This window comes from Eubalaena glacialis, chromosome 19, assembly GCF_028564815.1.
Source record: "Eubalaena glacialis isolate mEubGla1 chromosome 19, mEubGla1.1.hap2.+ XY, whole genome shotgun sequence".
Classification (NCBI taxonomy): Eukaryota; Metazoa; Chordata; class Mammalia; order Artiodactyla; family Balaenidae; genus Eubalaena; species Eubalaena glacialis.
The window spans coordinates 26,190,652-26,214,779 of record NC_083734.1 but is presented as its reverse complement, the minus strand read 5'-3'; the positions used below and the strand labels follow the sequence as shown (position 1 = coordinate 26,214,779).

The 24,128-nt window shown below is 37.7% G+C and overlaps 1 protein-coding gene across 5 annotated transcripts in view; it reads right to left on the bottom strand.

Moving 5' to 3' along the window:
* The window catches only part of TRIM37 (tripartite motif containing 37), a 114,864-nt gene that overhangs the window by 17,562 nt on the left and 73,174 nt on the right, over nt 1-24,128 (bottom strand). For 2 of the 5 annotated variants that reach the window (XM_061176384.1, XM_061176385.1), the window contains 2 exons: nt 16,422-16,616; nt 8,857-9,165 (listed from right to left, as the gene is read on the bottom strand). The exons of 1 other annotated variant lie outside the window; for it this stretch is intronic. In XM_061176384.1, coding sequence (XP_061032367.1) covers nt 8,857-9,165; nt 16,422-16,616 — 504 coding nt within the window. The remainder of the gene's footprint in view (nt 1-8,856; nt 9,166-16,421; nt 16,617-24,128) is intronic. 2 more of the 5 variants (XM_061176387.1, XM_061176386.1) reach the window with 2 other exon arrangements.

Here is a 24,128-nt window from a genome sequence, read left to right as displayed (position 1 = left end):
CTATAAAAATTCCAACTGTCTTTTTTTTTTTTTTTTGCAGAAATTGACAAGCTGATCCTAAAATTCATAGAAAAATGCAAAAGATCCAGAATACCCCAAAACACTCTTGTATGGAGGAATCACACTTATGATTTCACAACTTGCCATAAAACTACAGTATTCAAGATTGTGGTACTGGTGTAAAGACAGAAGTATAGACCAATGGAACAGAACTGAGAGTCCAGAAATAAACTCTTACATTTATGGTCAATTAATTTTTGACAAGGAGGCCAAGATAATTCAATGGGCAAAGAAAAAGAAAAGATGGACAATAACAAGTGTTGACAAGGATATGGAGGAACTGGAACCCTATATACTGTTGAAGAATGTGAAATGGTGCAGCTGCTTTGGAAACAGTATGGCTGTGCCTCAAAAAGTTAAATATAGTTCTCATATAATCCAGCAATTCCACTCCTAAGCATATACTTAAATAAAAACATATGTCCCCACAAAAAACTGTACATGAATGTTCATAGCATCATTATTCATAATAGCCAAAAAGTGGGAAAAAAAATCCAAGTCTTCATCAGCTGATGAGTAGATCAAACAAAAAGTGGTACCCACATACAATGAAGTATCATTCAGCCATAAAAAGGAATGAAATAATACATGCTACATTACAGATGGCCCTTGAACACATTATGCTAAGCCAGAGAAGCCAGATACAAAAGGCTTCATATTGGGTGATTCCATTTATATGAAAAGTCCAGAAGCAAATCCACATAGACAAAATAGATTAGCAGTTACCAGGGGGATGGGGGAAGGGGAAGATGGGGAATAACAGCTCATGGGTATGGAGTTTACGGGAAGAGTGAAAGCAGCTCTTTTGCCCCTTTCCTGTTTGCCCATTTCTGTTCCCCTCTAACCTTAAAAGAATCTAATTATAGGAATGAGATCACTAGGCAATTTAACCCAACTCTTGACTTTTGCTCTCCTGAATGCACACCATGCCTTGTTGATTCTTTTCCTAGAAAAAAAGAAGTAAGAACGAAGAATTTAGCAGTTTAAAAAAATGACTAGCTTTCTACTCCCAACAGCCCCCCTAAGCAATCCTGCTTGGGATCCCTTGGGCAAGATAACATCTGAAGGGAGAGTCAGCCAATGTGCACACAGACTGGAGAATGATGCAGAACCCAACCTCCTGCCTCGATGATTCACTGAGGTTCCCCCCCACCCCCCCACGCCATTTTTCCCCTTAAAAACTGTCATGGCTAAGCACGATCTTCGCACTTGGGCTCTAGACACAAGTCTACTGTCCCCCCAGACTGCCGGCTTTTCTGACTAAAGCACCTTTCCCTTCTACTGACACTTGCCTCTCAAATTATTGGCTTTGGAGCAGCAAGCAGCCAAACCTAAGTTCGGTAACAAGAGGAGGGATGAAAATGTCCTAGACTTAGATAATGGTGACTGTCACACAATTCTGTAAATATACTAAAAACTGCTTAATTGTACATTTGGGGAAAAAAGGTGCTGTGAGAAAAAATTATGACCAATTTCTCCACTGCAAGGTATACATAAACTATTGGTTAAGGGAAAAAAATGAAGAAGAGACGCATTAACAGAAACAAAGGCAGAAATTAACATAATAAAAAGAAGACAGTAGATGAAATAAATCTAAGAACTAGGTCTTTGAAGACATGAATAAAATGGACAAGTCTCTAGCAAGTCAAATCAAGGGAAAAAATAAAACACAAATAAGCAATGATATAACTGAAAAAGTTAATATCCCATATGCAGAGGAAGTTTCTAAAATTTAAGGGAACAGAATAAATGACTTTATACCAATACATTTATCTAATAAAATTAATTTTCTAGGAAAATTAATTATGAAAACTGATTTAAGAAGCAGCAGAAATATGAGACCAATAAACACACAGAAATGAAAAAGGCTGTTAAAGTTTTATCCCTAAAAGAACCACTAGATAGTTTTATGGATGAGTTTCATTACACTTTTAACGAGCAGATAACATGTTAAAATAATTTTACAGCATAGAAAAGGACAAAAGCTTCTGAATTTATTCTATGAGATTGGCATAAATTTGGAACTCAGATGTGTTAAGGATAGTAAAATGAAACTATAGCTCAATTTTACTTATTGACTACATAGTCAAGAATCCTAAGTATTAGCTGGGACTTCCCTGGCAGTCCAGTGGTTAAGACTCCACACTTCCACTGCAGGGGGTGCAGGTTCGATCCCTGGTAGGGGGAACTAAGATCCCGTATGCCGCACAGCCAAAAAAAAAAAAAAGAATCCTAAGTATTAGCAAACTAAAAACAGCCAGTACAGTTAACTCTTGAAAAATAGGGGATTAGGGGCGCCAACCCTCCGCGCAGTCAAAAATCCAGGTATAACTTTTAGAGTCAGCCCTCCTTATCAGTGGTTCAGCATCTAAAGACTCAGCCAACTGCGGATTTATTGAAAAAAAAATCTGTGGATAGGAGGACCCACACAGTTCAAACCCATGTTGTTCAAGGGTCAATGGTATATTAAAAAACTACAAACCAAAACCAAGTAGAAAGACTCATGCTAGAATTTCAAGAATGGTCAGTATTAGATAAATAATATAATTCTCTGTGTTCACAAAGTAACAGGGCAAAATAATGATTATTTTGACTGACAATAAAAAAGCATTTGATGTAATTCTACACAACTTCTTGACTTAAAAAAACTCTTAGTAAGTAGTGTTGACTGAAAAAAATGCACACCCTAAAAGTTGAGAATTATGTTTTATTTGGCAGAGTTTCTGAGGACTTCAAGCCTGGGAGGCAGCCTCTCAGAGAAGTTCTGAGGGACTGTTCCAAAGAGGCAACGGAGGAGCCAGGATATATATGGGTTTTTTCAACAAAGACCAGGTAGTTGGCACATCAAAAGATTACAGTTAGTTACAAAATATCAAAAAAACAAAAAATCCCACAGATATCTCAAGTTAATGAATTAGCACTTTTCTACATGTGGGAAGATGCAAGAGTCTGGGCTCATTGAAATCATTCCTTTCTTTCTCATCCTGAATTCCTTCAGGACTCTTTCCCATTCTGAATTTCCTCAGGCAGCTGCAACATCCTTTGTTTACTGATATGGCATGCAACATATTTTCATTCACAGTAGGAAAAGAGGTAGTTTGGTGTAATGGTGAAAGCCACAGGCTTTAAGGTTCAAGTTCTTAGCTCTGCAATTACCGCTGTGAAACTCTAGGACCCTTTAATGCCCTGTGCCTCAGTTTCCTTATCTGTAAATTGGGGATAAAAATAACTTGCCTCATCGAATTGTTGTTGGGATTAAGTGAGTTAATACATGTGACTCAGAATAGTTAGAATGATACCTGGTACATAATAAACACTTAGTAAATGTTAACCATTATAGTAAATGTTAACCATTATTGTTGTTAGGAATAGAAGGATATATTTTTCAACTTGATAAAAACTACCTTTTGAAACATATAGCAAAATTTGAACTTAATGAGATTAAAAACTAAAGGAATTCCCAAATAGAGTTGAAAACATTACAAAAATTCTATTATTGCTATTAGTTAACATTGTTCTGAGGTCCCAGCCCAGGCAATGCAATATGAAAAGTAAATAAGCAGGAAAGGAGTGGATAAACTATGACTATTTCCTGATGATATGATTGTCTACATAGAAAATTCAATATAATTGACTAAAAAACTTAACAATTTAAAAAGTTCACTAAGTGGGTTGAATACATATTAAAACCAATAGTCTTCCTATATGTCAGTAACTAATAATTAGAAAATATTATGGGGGGAAAAAGAGATCCCATCACAACAGCAACCTAAATTATAATATACCTAGAAATTAATAACAAGACACATGCAGAACTTATATGAAGACAACTAAAACTCTGAAGAAGTATATGTCCATAACAGACAACTTGAATAAATGGAAACACCACATTCCTAAATTTGAAAGTTTTAGTACTGAAAAGATGTCAATTCCTCAAATTAAATGTTAATTAATGCATTAAATGTAACACAATTCCAGTCAAAATTAATTTCTGGAAGAGTAAACATCAAAGACATTGTGAAAACAAAAATAAAATGAAGCCTACAATAGCCACGAATGGAAGCAACCTAAATGTCCGTCAACAGAGGAATGGATAAAGAAGATGTGGTACATATATACAGTCAAATATTACTCAGCCATAAAAAAGAACAAAATAATGTCATTTGCAGCAACATGGATGGACCTAGAGATTCTCATGCTGGGTGAAGTAAGTCAGACAGAGAAAGACAAATATCGTACGATGTCGCTTATATGTGGAATCTAAAAAATAGGCTACAAATGAACTTATCTACAAAACCGAAATAGAGTTACAGATGCAGAAAATAAACTTATGGTTACTGGCTAGTGGGGCTGGATAAATTGGAAGACTGGGATTGAGACATACACACTACTACATATAAAATAAATAACTAACAAGTACCTACTGTATAGTACAGGGAACTCTACTCAATACTCTGTAATGGCCTATATGGGAAAAGAATCTAAAAAAGAGTGGATTATATGTATTTGTATAACAGATCCACTTTGCTGTACAGCAGAAACACAATATTGTAAATTACCCCCATAAAATTTTTTAAAAAAGAAGGCAAACATATCACAGTATTACAACTATAAAACTACAATGGTTAAAAAAGAGTGTGGGTCTGGTAGACAACAAAACAAATATCTGGTTGAACAATATCAAATTGCTGTTTTTATATGTTAAAAAAAAGTCTCATGGGACTTCCCTGGTGGTCCAGTGGTTAAGAATCCGCCTTCCAATGCAGGGGACGCGGGTTCGATACCTGGTCGGGGAACTAGGATCCCACATGCTGAGGGGCAACTAAGCCCGCGTGCACAACTACAAAGCCCATGCACTCTGGAGCCCACGCGCCACAACTAGAGAGAAGCCCGCATGCCACAACAAAGAGCCCGTGTGCCGCAACTAAGACCCGACGCAGCCATAAATAAATAAATAAATATTAAAAGAAAGAAAGAAAGAAAATGGTTTCTTGGGAATTCCCTGGCAGTCCAGTGGTTAGGACTCTGTGCTTCCATTGCAGGGGGCACAGGTTCGATCCCTGGTCGGGGAACTAAAATCCTGCAAGCCGAGTGGTGTGGCCAGAAACAAACAAACAAACAAAAAGTCTCATATTGGCAATTTCACCTGGTTCAACCTCTGTGAATGAATTTAAAAACAGAACTATGTAAATACAGCAATTTGGTCTATAATATAAAGGATGAGTTCCATATTGTTGAACAGAGTAGATTCTTCAAAAAACATGTTTCGTTTGGGTGGGTGGGTGGGCAGGGGGGTGGATCACTGAACTTACCTCACACACCATCATGGAAAAAACAAATTATATATGGAATAATGACCTAAATGTAAAAAAGTTAAAAAACAAAAATAGAACCAAGAAAATAAGTGTTGTTTTTATAAACTTGGAGTTGAAAAGGCCTTCCAAATAAAAACATTAAATCCCCAAACCATGAATACTATTAATAGATCTTGAAATTTAAAAATTTAAAACTTCACGTTTAGCAGAAAACAAAAACAAGTGACAACAGGGGAAGTATCTGCAGAAATATGTAACAAAAACTTTTTGCAAAAGTCCATCCAAAAAGCATTATTTCTTTTGGTTTTAAATTTTCATTTCCTTGACAACTAAATATGGTTGAGTATCTTTTCATACATTTACTGACTTTTTGTAGTTCTACTTATGTTAACAACCTAATCATAACCTTTACTCATTTTTCTATTATATTGTCATCTTTATTTAAGAGAGTCCTACGTATCTGGCCATTATCCCCTTTCCTATTCATCTCTACTGTATTATTGCCATCAGTACCAAGCATTAATATATCCCATTTTAATAAACACACATATGGAGAGCCCAGAAATAAATCCTCATATACATGGTCAACCCAAGTATCCGTCAAAAGATGAATGGGTAAACAAATGAGTATATACACACACAGTGGAATATTATGCAGCCATAAAAAGGAAGAGAATATCAGCATCCCACAAGATATTCCTTGTGTCTGTTCTAGAAATATCTATTCTTGAACAGATATTTGCACTGAATGGTACGACATGGATGAACCCTGAGAAGCTTATGCTAAGTGAAATAAGCCAACCACAAAAGGGAAAATACTCTTACGTTTTCACTTATATGAGGTACCCAGAGTAATCAAATTCACACAGACAGAAAGCAAAATGGTTGCTGCCAGGAGATGGGGGGAGGAAGAAGGGAGAGCTACCATTTAACAGGTATAGAGATTCAGTTTTGCAAGATAAAAGAAAGTTCTGTGGGTGGATGGTGGTGTTGCTGGCACAACAACGTGCGTGTACTTAATGCCATTGATAGGTACACTTACAAAGGTGAAGATGGTAAATTTTGTTTAACAAAATGTGGTAAAATTTACCATGATCTAAAAAAAAATTTTTTTTAATTAAACACAATTAGCATATGAACCAGCAATCCCACTCTAGGTATATACCCAAAAAAATTGAAAGCAGAGACTTGAACAGATATTTGCACACACGTGTTCATAGCTGCATTATTCATGACAGCCAAAAAGTGGAAACAACCCAAATGTCCATCAACAGATGAATGGATAAACATAATGTAGAATATACATACATACAAGGGAATATTACTTGGCCTGAAAAAGAAATGAATTTCTGACACTTGATACAATATGGATGAACCCTGAAGAAATTATGCTAAAGTGAAATAAGTCAGACACAAAAAGACAAATATTGTATGATTCCACTTATATGAGATATCTAGAATAGTCAAGTTTATAGAAACAGAAAGTATAACAGTAGTTACCAGAGGGTAGGGGAAAGGGGGAATGCCCAGTTACTGTTCGAAGGATATAGAATTTCAGTTTGGGATGATGAAAAAGTTCTGGAGGTGAATAGTGATGATGGTTGCACAACAGTGTGAATGTACTTAATTTAGCCACTGAATTGTACAGTTAAAAATAGTTAAAATGGTAAATTCTATGTTATGTATATTTACCACCAAAAAAACCCAGGTAAGAAAAGCATATATGTTTAAGAAAATGAAAGAAAACAACACACAGATAACAAACTCTTTCCTGACTCCACAACCCCTCCAGGGACCACCCAATTTATTGTGACAGTTCTTGAAGGAGCTGCGCAGACATGCTCTGCTTTCTCACCTCATTCACTTCTGCTATACCCCTCCATGGAAATGGTTCTTAAAAGGGTCACCCGCCCTTCATTTTGACACCTCTCAATGATACAACCACTCCACTGTTTTGAGATGCATTTAAAAATTTTTTTGAGATTTCATTTCTTCTAGTTTTTCTCTGCCCTTAATGATTGCTCTTTTCAATTTCCTTTGCTGGCTTCCCCTTCATTACTAGGTCTTTAAATATTTAAGTGCCCAGAACCAAAATTTCTCTATTTAAATTCCCTTCATACTTGATCCCTGGCTTTAAACAACATCTGATACTGTTGACTTCCAACTGTTTATATCCAGCTTTAACCCCATATCCTTCAGACTTATGTAGCACTCAACTGCCTATGAGATATTTACTAGAGTATCTAGCAGACATCTCAAACCTAATATGTTTAAAAAAGAATTCCCGACTTCCTGCCCCTATGGCACAACAATCCCCACACCTGCTTCTTCCTTATTTGATTTGTGTCTCAATTAATGACACCACCCGTCACTAAGTTGCTTAGACCAAACACTGAAACATCATTCTTAGTTTTTTTCTTTCCCTAAAACCTTTCTTACCAGGTTTGTGGGAAAGAACTGAGCCCTCCTGGTCTAAAATATCTATTGTATGTAATAGATTAACTTCTGTCCTATGTATCTAGAGTAGTACTAGTTATATACCATCCTTGGGAGAATTAAGAAAGGCTGGAAGACTATGAGCAAGTCCACCTACCCAGTGTAGTAACTCCAGAATAAGTCACCGTATTTCACACAAGCTATTGTTACAGGCTGTTTACTGGTCTCACAACTCCTACTCTCAACCCTTTTCAGACCCTTCTCCACACAACAAAGAAAGTAATCTCTGTAAAAAGGTATATCAGATCATAAACACCCCCCTGATTTTTATTCTCTAGAGACTTTCTCCTAAAATCAGAATAAAACTCAAACTCCTTATTGAGGTCTTATAAGACCCTACCTGATCTAGATCCTGCCTACCTCTCTGACTTATTTCCTGTCACTCTCGCCTCTGCTTAGTTCACCATGTTCAGCCAAAATGGTCTTCCTTCGAGCCTTCAAACATGCAGAGCAAATCCTTTATATGGGACTTGGCATTTTCCATTCTGTTCACCCTGAAGAATGCTTCCCCCAGATCTCTGCATGGCTGCCACCTTCTCAACCTTCAGATATCAGTTCAACCGTTGCCTCCTGAGACACTTTCTGACTACCCTAACGAAAATAGCACACACCTCACTTGCTCTGCCCATCTCACTCCTCAGTTGTTTCCTTACGTACTTTTTACCAACTGAAATTATCTTTACTTGTCTACACATTTTAATGTCCAATTCCTATCACATGAATACATGAATGCAAGATCCACGAGGTTAAGGATTTTGTCTTGTTTGTTGACCCATATAGAATAAGCAACCAAGAAATGTTAGCTCTATTACACAGCAGAAAATATACAGAGTCAGTTATGGATGGGAGAAAAGGCTGTTTGCATTTGTAGTCTTAATTCATTGTGAGGGAGATGTTTGGATATTATTATTCTGAAAATAACCTGTCCTCTAGCTTCCCAAATGACACATGGAGAAATAAAACTAATAGGATCTTTTTCACTTACAGTTTCGTATGTAACAACTGGCAACTGATGACTTTGCCAAGAGCTCCATTCCCAAATCCTGTAATCTGCTAGAGTTTTCGGTTCCACATGCAGCCAGAGCTGCCTGGTCAGCAGAAAGAAGGCTTGCCGCCATGTCTCCAGAAGCAGCATTGCTGCTTTTTATTTCTGGAAGTGTATTCTTTACATCAGTTTTCATACATCGAACTTCAGCTATTTGAGTTTTGAGTCTTTTTAGCATCTTTAAATCAGAGGGAACTCGCCACATTGCCTGCTGCTTCCTTTGGTCTTTATCTTTTCGAGAATATGATGCTTCAGAGAGAAAGTGACAAGTCATGTTAATATAGACTTTAACATTCATGAAACCATTCTATACTGTGACTATAAGCAAATTTGAGGTGTAAATAACTTAAGGTGCTTTAGGTGGTATCAACATAAAAGCATGCATTAAATCCCATTAATGAAAATAAAAATAGACACAAGTATCCTAACTCTATTCACACCTACAAAGTTAAAATCTGGGTCACATTATAATCACTCAAATCTGAATTATGTATTTACTTCTAAAAGTTTTAAAAGCTGCCCTACTGCCTGGGCTTTCTCCTTTACACTTTTCCACTTTTCTCAAATTTTCTATACTGAGCTTTTATTATGTTCACAATAAAACAAACAAACAAAACAGAAAAAACATAAACCTAGAAGCCACTTAGTCTAATATGCTATACATAGTATATAAAAAAAAATATTCTAACTGAATTTAAAAAATTGATTTACTGAACTATCATCCAATGTAGATACAGCTATTAAGTGCCATGGAATATCATAAAAAACTAGTTCCTTGTCACTGAGTCTTTGCAGCCACTAAACTAACAATGCTTTTCTCTTCCAAGAGAAAGTAGTTAAAGTTGTTTTTAATTTCTTTTCGCCCACCCAAATATTAAGAAGAGAGGAATGAGCAAGGAAAACGCACACTTTCTATGCAGGAAGAGCAAATGAGGTAGATGTTTTGGAAATCAAAGAACATTATGACTGACTCAAAGCAAAAAGAAACCAAGTTCCCTACCCAAAAAAATAACACCCCCCCCCCAACAAACAGGGGACCAACAGGTACCCTAAGTAGACAAAAGAACAATTCGGAATGACAGCTGAACCTGCTTACACACTGTAACAATCTACTGCCACATAACAGGGCAAAGGTAGCATCGTAGTGTGTCCAACAGCTATCCCCCCACTTCTACCATGCGAAAAGAACCCAGATTGTGTTCAGGTATTAGGTGGGCAGCAGTGTGCTCTGGACAGTTAGGTCCATCCTTTGTTCGGCCCCAGAGGATATGAGTCTAGGACTGGTCTAAGCTCATTCCTCTTTGAGCATTTAGGGTGGGCACATGACTCAGAGTTTCAGCCAAAAGCTGGGCGGAGGGGAGGCAGAGATTTTCTATCCTGATAGGGAGATTTTATTATGTTGGGTGATACAGATAATAAGTAGAGGAGCTTGAATTCAAACGAAGGAGTCTACCTCCAAAGTCAGTGATCTTAATATTAATAACTTTGCTCTCCAGCATCACGGAATAAGTCTCTTTTCCATCCAGTCTTTTCTTTCCTGCTAGTGACACATTCTTGTGAATAAATGATGTATGAAGCTGTGGCAGTCATCTTATTGCCATGACAGAAGAGGCAAGAGAACTGCAGGAAGACCATCCCTTGCCCTGCCTTTAAATACCTGATGAACCTGGAATCACTTACCTCCAGACTTAATATGCATAATAAAGTGCCTTTATTATTATTAGTTAAGCCATGATTAGCAGCATTTTGTTACTTGCAGTTGAAAGCAAGAATAAGAGAGAGGTTTTAGAAATCCAGGATTTGGTCGCAGATCTACCATTTAGTTGCTGTAACTTTCTTTAAGTCCTCCAACTTCTGAGTCCACTTATTTATTTGTAAAATGAAGACAATAATATACATGTAACGGGACTGTTGTGAAGCTCAGAAGATTCAATGTCTGTGAAAACACTCCGTAGCACATTCCCATTCAACCCATTGTCCACCAAGATGTCAGGGCAGTTTTCTAAAACCCAAATCAGATATTACTTTCCCGCTTAGATTCACTGAGGAAAGCACCAGCATGGCACACAAGGCCCTACATTATCTGATTCCACCTTCACTCTCAGTGGCTTTATCTTCTGCCTCTATCCCAAACATATCCAATCTTTTGGAACTGTTTGCATCTCTAACATACCAGCCATGTTCTATCTCGCTTTCATCCTTTTCACACGTCCTCCTTCCTTTGCTCTACTAACCCAAACTCATCAGGTATAATCTGAAATGTCTCCTTCTTCAGGCACCTAAACCACCAACTGCTCCCCTTCTTTCAAACCAATTCTCACCTAATTTTGTAGAGCACAGGGAGTCCACTTCTACTGCAGCACTTATCACATTACAGTAAGGAAGACACACATGTAGAATGTGAACAACTTAAGGCCTGAGATTACATCTTAGTGATCTTTATATTCCAGGCCGAGCAGCCTATGGCACAAAATACTCAAAACGTTTTGCTAAATAAAATCTTTGTGGCTCCCATTTCCCACCCCACATCTACCTGGACTTAAATATGAAAACCTGTATTAAACCACATGGTTCAGTTTATTATTACTAGAAACTGACAAGAATTTTTAAAAGTAGGAAGCCCAAATGGGAAAATACAAAACAGACTTAAACAAACCTCTATCATCTGAAAAATCAGTTAATAAACAATCACTGAGTTTGTTTCAAATGCTAAGCACTGTGCTAGGCAGGGGATATAACAGCGTACAAGACGAACACCCAGTCTTTGCCCTCACAAAGCTCTCAATCCACTTCAGTACTGTGTGGTTAAGTGCTAAGACAGGAGAGTGTAAGGTGCTGTGGAACTTCACCAAAGGAACCTGACAACTTAAGGATACTTACTGCACTGATGATGAGAAGCCTTCCTGAATTTGCCAAGTTATAAGGTTAATAGAACTGAGAGTTTCATCTATAACACTTCTTTCATATCATTCAGTTGTACCTTTCAAGAAAGACAATTCTCTACAGCTTCTCCTCCAGACTTCAGTATCTGTCAATGCTGCCACCCTTCTCCTGGTCACCTAAGCCACTTCAGAGTCCTCTTTACCATGTTACAATTAGTTGCCAAGCCCCATAAAATCTACCTTTACAAGCATAACTGTTTGCTATAAGTAAAATCTTAATTATACATTGCCTAGGTTAATCTGTTCCCTAGAGGTTAAGTAGAACTTTTATAATGTCAAAAGATTCTGAAGACCTTATCCCAGCTCCACATATTTTTAAGCATATAATGATTGAGAAAATACAAAGACATGTAGGAATTTGTCCTCTCATACTAGGAACCACAAATAAACTTCTACAACTGTACCCTGATTAGATTTTCATGTCTGATAGCTTTCTCAGCCCTGCAAGCTTTCTAAAATACAGTTTGAATCAAACTATTCCTAAACTGAAACAATGGCTCCCCACTGTCCACTATGAATACATTCCTCAGGCAAGCATGAAAGGCCTTCCACAGAACAGATCCAACTTGACTTTCCACTTCTATTTACCACCACATGTACCTTAAAATCTAGTTCGGCTACATTATCTGTTGTTCAAACCCTGATGCCCCTTACGATGTTCTTTTTATGGCACAGTGGTTAAGAACAAAAACCTGCAGTGAGTCTGATACGTGATAGGTGTTCACTCAATATGTGTTGAAAGAAACAAAAGGATAATAAAGGAAAACTATGAACAACTCTATGCCAACAAATTTGATAATCTAGATGTAATGGACCAATTCCTTGAAAGGCAATCTGCCAAAACTCACACAAGAAGAAATAGACAATATGAATAGGCCTGCATCTATTATAGAAATTTAATCAGTAACGGATACCTTTCCAAAACAGAAAGCATCTGGCCCCAGATGGGTCCACTGGTGAATTCTACCAAACATTTAAAGAAGAAATTATATAAATTCTCTACAATCTCTGCAAGAAGCAGAGGGAACACTTCCTTACTCAATCTATGAGGTCAGCATTACTCTAATACCAAAACCAGACAAAGACATTACAAGAAAACTACAGACCAGTATCTCTGATGAACACAGATGCCAAAAACCCTCAACAAAATATTAGCAAACTGAATTCAACAACATATTTAAAAAATCATACACCACAACCAAGTGGGATTTATCCCAGGTATGCAAGGCTGGTTCAACATTTGAAAATCGGGGCTTCTCTGGTGGCGCAGTGGTTGAGAGTCTGCCTGCCAGTGCAGGGGACACGGGTTCGAGCCCTGGTCTGGGAAGATCCCACGTGCCGTGGAGCAACTGGGCCCGTGAGCCACAATTACTGAGCCTGCGCGTCTGGGCCTGTGCTCCGCAACAAGAGAGGCTGCGATAGTGAGAGGCGTGGCGCGCGCACCACGATGAAGAGTAGCCCCCGCTTGCCACAACTAGAGAAAGCCCTCGCACAGAAACTAAGACCCAACACAGCCATAAATAAATAAATAAATAAATTAAAAAAAAAAAACATTTGAAAATCAATTAATGTAATCCATCACATCATATCAACAGATGCAAAAAAAAGCATTTGACAAAATCCAACAACCATTCACGATAAAACCTCAGAATAAAGGGGAACTTCCTTAACTTGATAAAGAATATCTATGGAAAACCTACAGGGCTTCCCTGGTGGTGCAGTGGTTAAGAATCTGCCTGCCAATGCAGGGGACACGGGTTCGATCTCTGGTCTGGGAAGATCCCACATGCTGTGGAGCAACTAAGCCCGTGTGCCACAACTGCTGAGCCTGCACTCTAGAGCCCATGAGCCACAACTACCGAGCCCTTGTGCCACAACTACTGAAGCCTGCGCGCTTAGAGCCCGTGCTCCGCCACAAGAGAAGCCACCGCACTGCAATGAAGAGTAGCGCCTGCTCATCACAATTAGAGAAAGCCTGCGTGCAGCAATGAAGACACAACGCAGCCAAAAATTAAAAATAAAATAAAATAAAATAAATTTATAAAAAAAAAAAGAAAACCTACAGCTAGTACCATACTTTACGGTGAGAAACTTGAAGCTTTCCCATCAAGATCAGGAACACCTTTTCACCACTCCTTTTTAATCTCTACCGGAAGTTCTAGCTAATGCAGTATGACAAAAATAGGAAATGAAAGTATACAGATTGAGAAGGAAAGAATACGCAAAGAATCAAAAATGAGCATCGAAATCCAAGCAATCTTTTTAATAAAAAGAAAGCTGGACCTTTTTCTAACATTAGCCTTTAAATATCCTCTCATAGAAAGGTTATTTTCATTTGGCTTCCATGACTCTGTTCTCTCTCCTTTCCAAAGCCTCTTCATCTGACTCACCTTCCACACACTCAATAAAAATAGACGTTCGCCATGATTATGTCCCTAGCCCTTTTCTTTGAAAAACTTTCTTGAAACTCACCCCTTTGCAATCTTACTCCCTTAGTTTTAATTAGCCAGTATCACTTCTAGGCAAATAACTGCCTGTATTCCAGTTCTTAATTTTTAGCTGTCTACTGGGCATCTCTACTGTGATATCCCACTGGGATGTCAAACTCAAGATGTTTAAATCCAAGCCTTGCTCTTTCTCTCTACTATTTCCCCCATCCTCCTTGTCGTCAGCATTTTAATCACCTGGATTTGAAACTCAAGTCATGTCATTTATATTATTAATTTTAACAGTAAGCTAAACTTTCAGAGAATCAAGGTCTTACTCTGTTTATGAAGTCTGCATTCTTTTTTTTCCGATGACATTGAATATTTTTCAAAAACATGATTTTACCTGCCTATAAAATATGCTATTCCATGGCAAAACTGTAATTTTTCAACCATAACTGTATTGTTGGATATTTTCAACAACTCTGATTATTTTCTCTTTGGAATATATTCCTAGAAGTGAAGTTACAGGATTAAAGGATAGAGGTATTTTACACCTACTACAAAATTTTCCTTCAAAATGGTTAAACCAATGTATACATCTACCTACAGAAACAGAACTTGTCTGTTTCACAAGGTCTTTGCAAACAACACTGGTTATAATTTAAGCAAAACCTCTGCCAATGTGATTTTTTTTTTTAAGGGTATTTCTTTGTTGATCACAAGAACTATGTGTAATTTTTATTTTCTTCTTTACAGTTTTCTATATTTTAAAAGTTTTCTAAAACAAAAATGCCTCAGAATAAAAATGTAAAATTATATACAATGTGGTAAGTACTACAAGAGTACAGGCATAATACAAAATGTACTTGGACCATAGATAAAACGCAACTGTTTCATAACCTGATTGGAGACAGTCAGATTGAGGACCCAGGCTTCCAGGAAGTATACCTTAGGAAAAAAGAGGCCTAAATAATCCAAGCTCTGATCTATCCCCCACTAGAGCAGCTCTATTTCTCTGTTTTCTACACTGCCTTAAACTCTACTTGAAAAATGAGTTCTGCTGCTTTAAAGAAGCATCAAAATCACTGTTGTAAATCATTGATTTAATCTGTACAGTAACTGTTGTTTAGGAAGGTAGAAAAATGTTCAGTAGGGACTTCCCTGGTGGCGCAGTGGTTAAGAATCCGCCTGCCAATGCAGGGGACACGGGTTCGATCCCTGGTCCGGGAAGCATCCACATTCTGCGGAGCAACTAAGCCCGTTTGCCACAGCTACTGAGCCTGCGCTCTAGAGCCCGCGAGACCTAGCTACTGAGCCCACGTGCCACAACTACTGAAGTCTGTGCTCCTACAGCCCGTGCTCCACAACAAAGCAAAGCCACTGCAATGAGAAGCCCGTGCACTGCAACGAAGAATAGGCCCTGCTTGCTGCAACTAGAGAAAGCCCACACACAGCAACAAAGACCCAACGCAGCCAAAATATAAATATTCCTTAAAAAAAAAAAAAGAAAGAAAAATGTTCAGTATATTTTAGGAAGCTTTCCAACAAAAACGGTTTTTAACATGTGTCATTTTAAAGTAAATGCCTATGTCTAAAAGTTTCAGAAAGTCCAGGGTTGACTATACATCTAAATTGTGTATGTGTATACATTGTATTACAGTAACACAAATGTAACTCCTCTTTAACAAATAATTTTTCAAAAAAAATACTGCTAACTGGTATACATTTTTAGGCTATTAAACATCAAAACATGAGTAAACCTTCTTTTTCTATTTTTAACTTAGACACAGTTCCACTAAGAAGTTAGTGTATTCATGAAGCCTGCAAAACTTGAAGTCCATTCAGAAAGAGGACAACTGTACTTCATATGGATCAAACTGTCAATCAGTCACAATCTAAAAGGCAAATCATATAAAAACCTTCTTACAGGCATTTTGCCATTATTTTTGCACAAAACACCTTTGAACAATAACAACAAAAAATTGATTTGATTGACATATTTTTATAGCATACAATGAAAAATCAATTTGCTACAGAAACATATCATGTTCCAACACTTAAGATACTTGGGTTCAAATTTAAGAGTTCTTTTGGAGAAGCACAGAAAAATGGGAAATTATTGTTAATATTTTACCTGTGGGCTGCAAAAGTGAAGCAGGCGGGTGAGGCTGTAAGCCCCACAAATTTTCCATACTGCTCCGGTCCTTAAGGTCCAACAAATGTATTAATATTAAAGGATCAATGTCTAATAAACTACTGGTAGCAGCAGAGCAAAAATGTGCTCTTCTTGACATTCTGCTACTGGCACCCATATAGCCATGGTTACTACCTGCAAAAGAAGGAGATGTAGAAAATGAAAGCTATATAATTGGACAAATTTAATAAGAAAGAAAGAAAGAAAGAAAAAGTAAAATGGCTGATGTTGTTTGAATACTTGTCTATGGACCTCTGAGGAGTTGGTGTTCATGGTAAGAAGCACAGAGAAGAAACCATATTGCCCAGAGAGGTGTACAAAGAACAGTGACTGACGACTGGCCTCATTACTACTCAAAATTCATGTGTAATCCTCAACCCCATCCTGAACCCTAGAAATAAAAAGGTGACAATGTGTACAGTATATATGGTTACGGGTATGAGGGTAAGGAAAAGAAGAATATATCGCATAGCCCAGTGGTCTTGGATAAAAGTCAAGCTCCCTGGTATAACAGATCCCAAGAAACTAGACACCAAAATAGCAGAAGCCTTCTCCGGTCTCTGGACAGCAAAATGCTCAGGTCATGACGGTTTGGCAGACATTTTTTCTAGTTTGATTAAATACTGAAGTACAATTTGAAGATTTCAGACTTACCTTGTTAATGACTGATGCATAATATAGACATCTGAAAAATAATGTCATCTCTGTATTACCTGTATTGAACTAATAAGCTCCTTAAGCCAAGGAAACCATCTGACTTCTCTCCAGCGCCTAGTACAACGCCTAACAAGTATTAGGTATGGAAATGTTGGTTAAAACTGACCTCCTTAAATAAAGCTATTTAAATATATTCTAAAGAAACACAACATTAAATAATGTTACACGCAGCAAAGTCTTAAAGTAGATAATATAAAAATAGCATGAAATAATCAGGTTCTGACTATTCATGAGTGTTTCCAAAGAGATATGGGGGGGAAAAAAAAAAGAAAAACTTAGGAGAGAAGTTTAGTTATTCAGAAGCTTCAGGCTAGTTATTTACTTGTATGTTTTTCATCTATGTTCACATTCTTATGTCCTTACCTTCTCCTACTTCTTCATTCTCTTCCTTTCTTTTTTTTTTCTTAAAATTTATTTATTTTATTTATTTATTTTTGGCTGCATTGGGTCCTCGTTGCCGCGTGCGGGCTTTCTCTACTTGTGGCGAGCGGGGGCTTCTCTTCGTGGCAGTGCGCGGACTTCTCATTGCAGTGCCTTCTCCTGTGGCGGAGCACGGGCTCTGGGCACGCGGGCTTCAGTAGTTGTGGCTTGCGGGCTCTAGAGCGCAGGCTCAGTAGTTGTGGCACACAGGCTTAGTTGCTCCGCGGCATGTGGGATCTTCCTGGACCAGGGCTCGAACCCGTGTCCCCTGCACTGGCAGGCGGATTCTTAACCACTGCGCCACCAGGGAAGTCCCCATCCTCTTCCTCTTCTAAGGATTATCCCATTGCCAATTTTTCTTTTAGCCCCTGTACCCACTGCAACTCCTATTTTAAAAGGCAGAAAACTATCCCCCCTCCACCTCGAAACTGTTTCTTAGCCCTTTTCCTTTACTAGGGAGTTCCCAAATCAGGCTGCATATCAGTCAGTTGGAGGAATTTTTAAAATTCTTGGCCCTACTCCAGATGTACTGAACGAGAATATTAGAGTGGGATCCAGGACCTTTTTCCAAAAAGCTACTCAGGTGGTTCTGATTGTTTAGTAAATAAACTCAGTAGCCCAGAGTATGGTATCTACCACCCGGATATCTAGTTCTTCTTTAAAAACAAAATTTGCTCATTCTCCTGTGTTAAATGGATCCCCAGTACGGAAAGGAGCATTAACAGTCTTCTGTTTCTAACCACTCGTCCAGGTCACTACTCTCGCCAATGAACAAAAACTCCCTTCCTTTGTGGTTCATGCCCTTCAGCTACTCCCTCCTCCCATGTTCCCATCCTTTCTACTCACTATCACATTCATCCACGGGCATCAAAGACTTTAGCATCTATTTCAGTTTCTCTCTCTCAGAGCTAACACTGCCATCATTCTGGGTGTGTGTGTTTGTGTGTATGTCTGTCTCATACATAAGTATACAGCCTAGTGTATGGTCACAAATTAATGGCACCCCAAAATTCCTCCATGCCTCCTAAAATTGCTCACTAACCTTCCTCCTCAAAGGTAACTTCCATCCAGAGTTAAACACCATAGATTAGTTTTGCCTGTTTTAGAACTTTACATAAATGTAATGATAGAGTTGTACTCATATCCTGCTTCTTTGCTCAACATGATATTCATAAGATTCATCTATATTGCTATATATAGCAGTTTATTCATTTTCATTATTTCTGTGCAGGGCTCCAAAATGTGAATATATCCAGTTTCTTTCCTTATTACTATTAGGAAAGAATTTGGGTGGCTTTTAGCTTTTGGCTACTAGGAATAAAGCTACTGAACTTATAAGCCGATATCTGCTCTTGAACTTCACTCGGAAAAAAAAAAAAAACACCACCTCATAAAAAAGAAAATGGATCCTCTCCTCCTAAGCCAAGCCAGATTAATCCTGCTAAAATATTACATTGATCTAAGCTCTGTGCCTGTATGCATTAGCATGACATTCAAGGTTCTACACAGTCTAGACCCAAACTACCTTTCTAGTCTTCTCTAGTTTTTCACATCCTTTCCTTTGTTATAAATTACATTTATATTTTTTAAATTAAAAACACAAGAAAACAAAACCACCTGAAAAAGAACAATGCTGCTCTAAATTATCTTGTAAAATTCGACTGGCAAACACCACCTCCCACTCTGTTGGAACTGGGAAAGCCATAGGATGTGTTTGTTCAGCTTCAGCCCATATTGCCCAACAGTTTTCCAAAGGAGTGGTATCAATTTTCATTCCTACCAGCAGGCTATGAGAGTTTCCATCTCTCCAAATGCTTTCAATATTTAATATTGCCAGTTTAAAATGTATTAGCCATTACAGTGGGTATGCAATGGTATCATAATGTGGTTTTTATCTGGCATTTCCTGAAAAAGAGAATGAACAGAATCTCAGAGACCTGTGGAACCCCACCAAGTGTACCAACATACACATAATGGGAGTTAGAGAGGAGGAGAAAGAATATTATTTGAAGAAAAATGGATAAAAATTTCCCACATATAATGAAATCTATTAATCTAAACATCCAAAAAACTCAACAAACTTCATGTAGGACAAACAAACTCAAGAGATCCACACTGGGACACATCACAATTTGTGTTTCTCTGACAAAAGAGGCTGAGCACCTTTAAAAATGTGCACTGGTCATCTAGACAGCCTCCTTTGTGAAGTGTCTATTCTTGTCTTTTGTCTTTTTTACTAAGAGGTTGTCTTATCTTTTTCTTATTGATTTGTAAAAGTTCTTTAAATATTATGGATAAATCTTTTGAATAATATTTTTAATTAATTCATTTATTCTAATGAATAAAAATTGATACTTATTTTTAAAAAGCAATATACATTAATAGACCAGACTGAACACCTGTGGTCTTCTAAGCAGCCAGTTATACGGGTCTGGAGATCAATACATGGGGGTCCCATAGGCCTCTCAAGATCAACATGGATCAAACGGAATATACTATCTTCTGCTCCTTGACTCATTCGCTTATGTAATGGCACGGGCTAACCTAGAAACATTAAGGATCATCCCCACATCTCCACCAACTCCAACCAATCCAGTAAGACACTCCCAAGTTGTGTAGATATTATTTAACATCTCTCAAAAGGTTTCTTCTTCTTTACCTTGTCTGCTATTACCTTATTTTAGGCCTTGAAAATTTCTCTCCTGGAATATTGAGGTAGTTTTTTTCTTTTTCTTTCTTTCCTCCTTTCCTTCTTTCCTTCCTTCCTTCTCTCTCTCTCTCTCTCTCTCTTTCTTTCTCTCTTTCTGCCACACAGCTTATAGGATCTTAATTCCCCAACCAGGGACTGAACCCGTGCCCTCAGCAGTGAAAGCACAGAGTCCTAACCACTGGACTCTCAGGGAATTCCCGTGGCAGTTTTCTTTTTTTTTTTAATTTTATTTATTTTTTTATGGCTGTGTTGGGTCTTCGTTTCTGTGCGAGGGCTTTCTCTAGTCGCAGCAAGTGGGGGCCACTCTTCATCGCGGTGCACGAGCCTCTCACTGTCGCGGCCTCTCTTGTTGCGGAGCACAGGCTCCAGACGTTCAGGCTCAGTAATTGTGGCTCACGGGCCTAGCTGCTCCGCGGCATGTGGGATCTTCCCAGACCAGGGCTTGAAGCCGTGTCCCCTGCATTGGCAGGCAGATTCTCAACCACTGCGCCACCAGGGAAGCCCACCATGGTAGTTTCCTAACTAATCTTATCTCATCCATTTTCCACTATAAAGACAAATCTGATCATATTCCCTTTTAAAGACCTTTAGTGGGGACTTCCCTGGTGGCGTAGTGTTTAGAATCCACCCGCCAATGCAAGGGACATGGGTTCGAGCCCTGGTCCGGGAAGATCCCACGTGTCGCGGAGCAACTAAGCCCGTGTGCCACAACTACTGAGCCTGCGTGCCACAACTACTGAAGCCTGTGCACCTAGAGTCCATGCTCCACAACAAGAGAAGCCACCGCAATGAGAAGCCTGCACACCACAACAAAGAGTAGCCCCTGCTCTCTGCAACTAGAGAAAAGCCCACGTGCAGCAACGAAGACCCAACGCACATTTATTTATTTATTTAAAAAAAAAAAAAGAAAGAAAAGACCTTTAAAGCCCAAACTCCTTAGTCTGGCAAATAAGACTTTCCATTACCTAATCTTGTTCCTGCTTACCAATCTCACACTGGCCTGCCCCCATATAAACTAAACTCTCAAATATTTGAAGTTCCCAAAAAGGACAATGCTGCGACTTCTGCCTAGAATGCCTTTGCTCTTTAATCTCATTATTTCCCTGTTCGCCTAATGAACTCTTAGCTCATCTTTAAAGAGCAAGATCAAGCATCACTCTTTCTCTCTGAAACCTTTTTTCACCCATTTCCAATTAGCTGTTCTTTCCATTTTTGGTGTCACCCTGTATCTATATTTATAACCACAAAGTTTTACAATGACTAGTGCTGCAAAAGTGATGCTCATTCATTTTATAAACCCAATGAACAACACAATGGCTGATACCTAGTGGATATTCATTAAACATTTGTGGAACAAGTAACCTTAAAAATCTTTAACCTGAAATATATAACAGATGTTTTGGGTAATAACTTTATACAATGTCAATTTGTTTTACAAATGTATTATACTGCCAAAACTTTTTAGTTCTCAAATTAGAAGTATTATTGCAGTGTTTCATAAGTTACACATGGCAGGCAATTATAGCGACAGAATAGATTTCTCATACTCAGCTGATTCAACTAGCTAATGTTCTACATTAGAAAAATATTTAAAACCCTTTTCAGCACATATTATTAAGCCTAAATTCTCTTGCAACTAAAAGAAAATAACTGAATAAACTAAAAGCAATTCTTATGGGAATGAGGCCACATGAGTCACTAAATATTTGTTTTAAGCTATATCATTATTTAATACTGTCTAAAAAATTAAATTTAGTAAATACTATTTTACTATATACCTAGGCTTCTGTATAAGAAAGATCCCCTGTTTAATGGACATCTTAACATCTTAATTGTAGTAGATCAAACACTTATAAGGCAAGTACGAAGGATAAAAGCTTATTAGGTCCACAATAAGCAGTTAAGAGGTACACAAAACAAAAGAGGTAAAATATAACATAAAAACATTAAACATGGAGCGGGGGTAGGGAGGGGAATAAAAATTCAGGGTTGTTAGAATGTGTTCAAACTTAAGAAATCAGCAATTTAAAATAATCATGTGTCTGTATGTATGTGTGTGTGTGTTACCTCATGGTAACCACAAACTAAAAAGCCATAGATACACACACAAAAAAGAGAAAGAAATCCAAACTAACACTAAAGATAGTCATCAAATCATAAGGGAAGAGAGCAAAAGAAGAATGGAACAAAAAAGAAATACAGAAACAGAAAACTATTAACAAAAAGGCAGTAAGTACATATCTATCAGTAGTTACTTTAAACGTAAATGGACTAAACCCACCAATCAAAAGACACAGAGTGGCCCAGGGGATACAAAAACAAGACCCATATATATGTGCCTACAAGACTCACTTCAGATCTAAAAACACCCACAGACTGAAAGTGACAGGATAGAAAAAGGTATTCCATGGAAACGGAAATGAAAAGAACCTGGGGTAGCAATATCTACATCAGACAAAACAGACTTAAAACAAAGTCCATAACAAAGACAAAGAAGGTCAATATGTAATGATAAGGGGATCAATCCAGCAAGAAGATATAACAATTGTAAATAAATATGTACCCAACGTAGGAGCACCTAAATACATAAAGCAAATGTTAATAGACATAAAGGGAGAAATTGACAGTAACACAATAATAGTAGGAGACTTTAACACCCCATTTACATCAATGGATAGATCATCCAGACAGAAAATCAATAAGGAAACACTGGCATTAAATGACACATTAGACCACTGGTCTTAAATGACACATTAGTCCATCTATTAGATGGACTTAATAGAGATATATAGATATAGATCTCTACATACAGAACATCCTACCCAAAAGCAGCAGAGTTCACATTCTTTTCAAGTGCACAGGGAACATTATTCTCCAGGACAGATCACATGCTAGGCCACAAAACAAGTCTCAGGAAATTTAAGAATGAAATCATAACAAGCACCTTTTCCGACCACAACACTAAGAGACTAGAAATCAACTACAAGAAAAAAACTGCAAACAACACAAACACGTGGACGCTAAACAATATGCTACTGAACAACTGAAGAAATCTAAGAGGAAATAAAAAAATACCTGGAGACAAATGAAAACAGAAACACAGTGATCCAAAAATCTACGGAACACAGCAAAAGCAATACTAAGGGAAAAGTTTACAGCAATACAAGCCTACCTCGGGAAGTAAGAAAAGTCTCAAATAAACAACATAACCTTACACCTAAAGGAACTAGAAAAAAAAAGAAAAAAAAAACAAAACCCAAAGTTAGTAGAAGGAAAGAAATAGTTATAACTGACACAACAGAAATACAAAGAGACACATCAGATCATAAGAGATTACTACAGACAATTATATGCCAATAAAATGGACAACCTAGAAGAAATGGATTATTACTAGAAATGTACAGTCTCCCAAGACTGAATCAGGAAGAAATAGAAAATTAGGAACAGACCGATTACCAGTAATAAAATTTCAACTGAATCAGTAATAAAAAAACTTAACTCCCAACAAACAAAAGTCCAACACCATATGGCTTCACAGGTGAATTCTACCAAACATTTAAAGAAGAGTTAACACCTATTCTTTTCAAACTATTCCAAAAAATTGAAAAGGAAGTAATGCTTCCAAACTCATTATATGAGGCCAGCACCACTCTGATACCAAAACCAAAGACACCACCAGAAAAGAAAATTACAGACCAATATCAATGATGAACGTAGTAACAAAAACGCTCAACAAAACTTTAGCAAACAAAATTCAACAAAACATTAAAAAGATCAGACACTGTGATCAAGTGGGATTT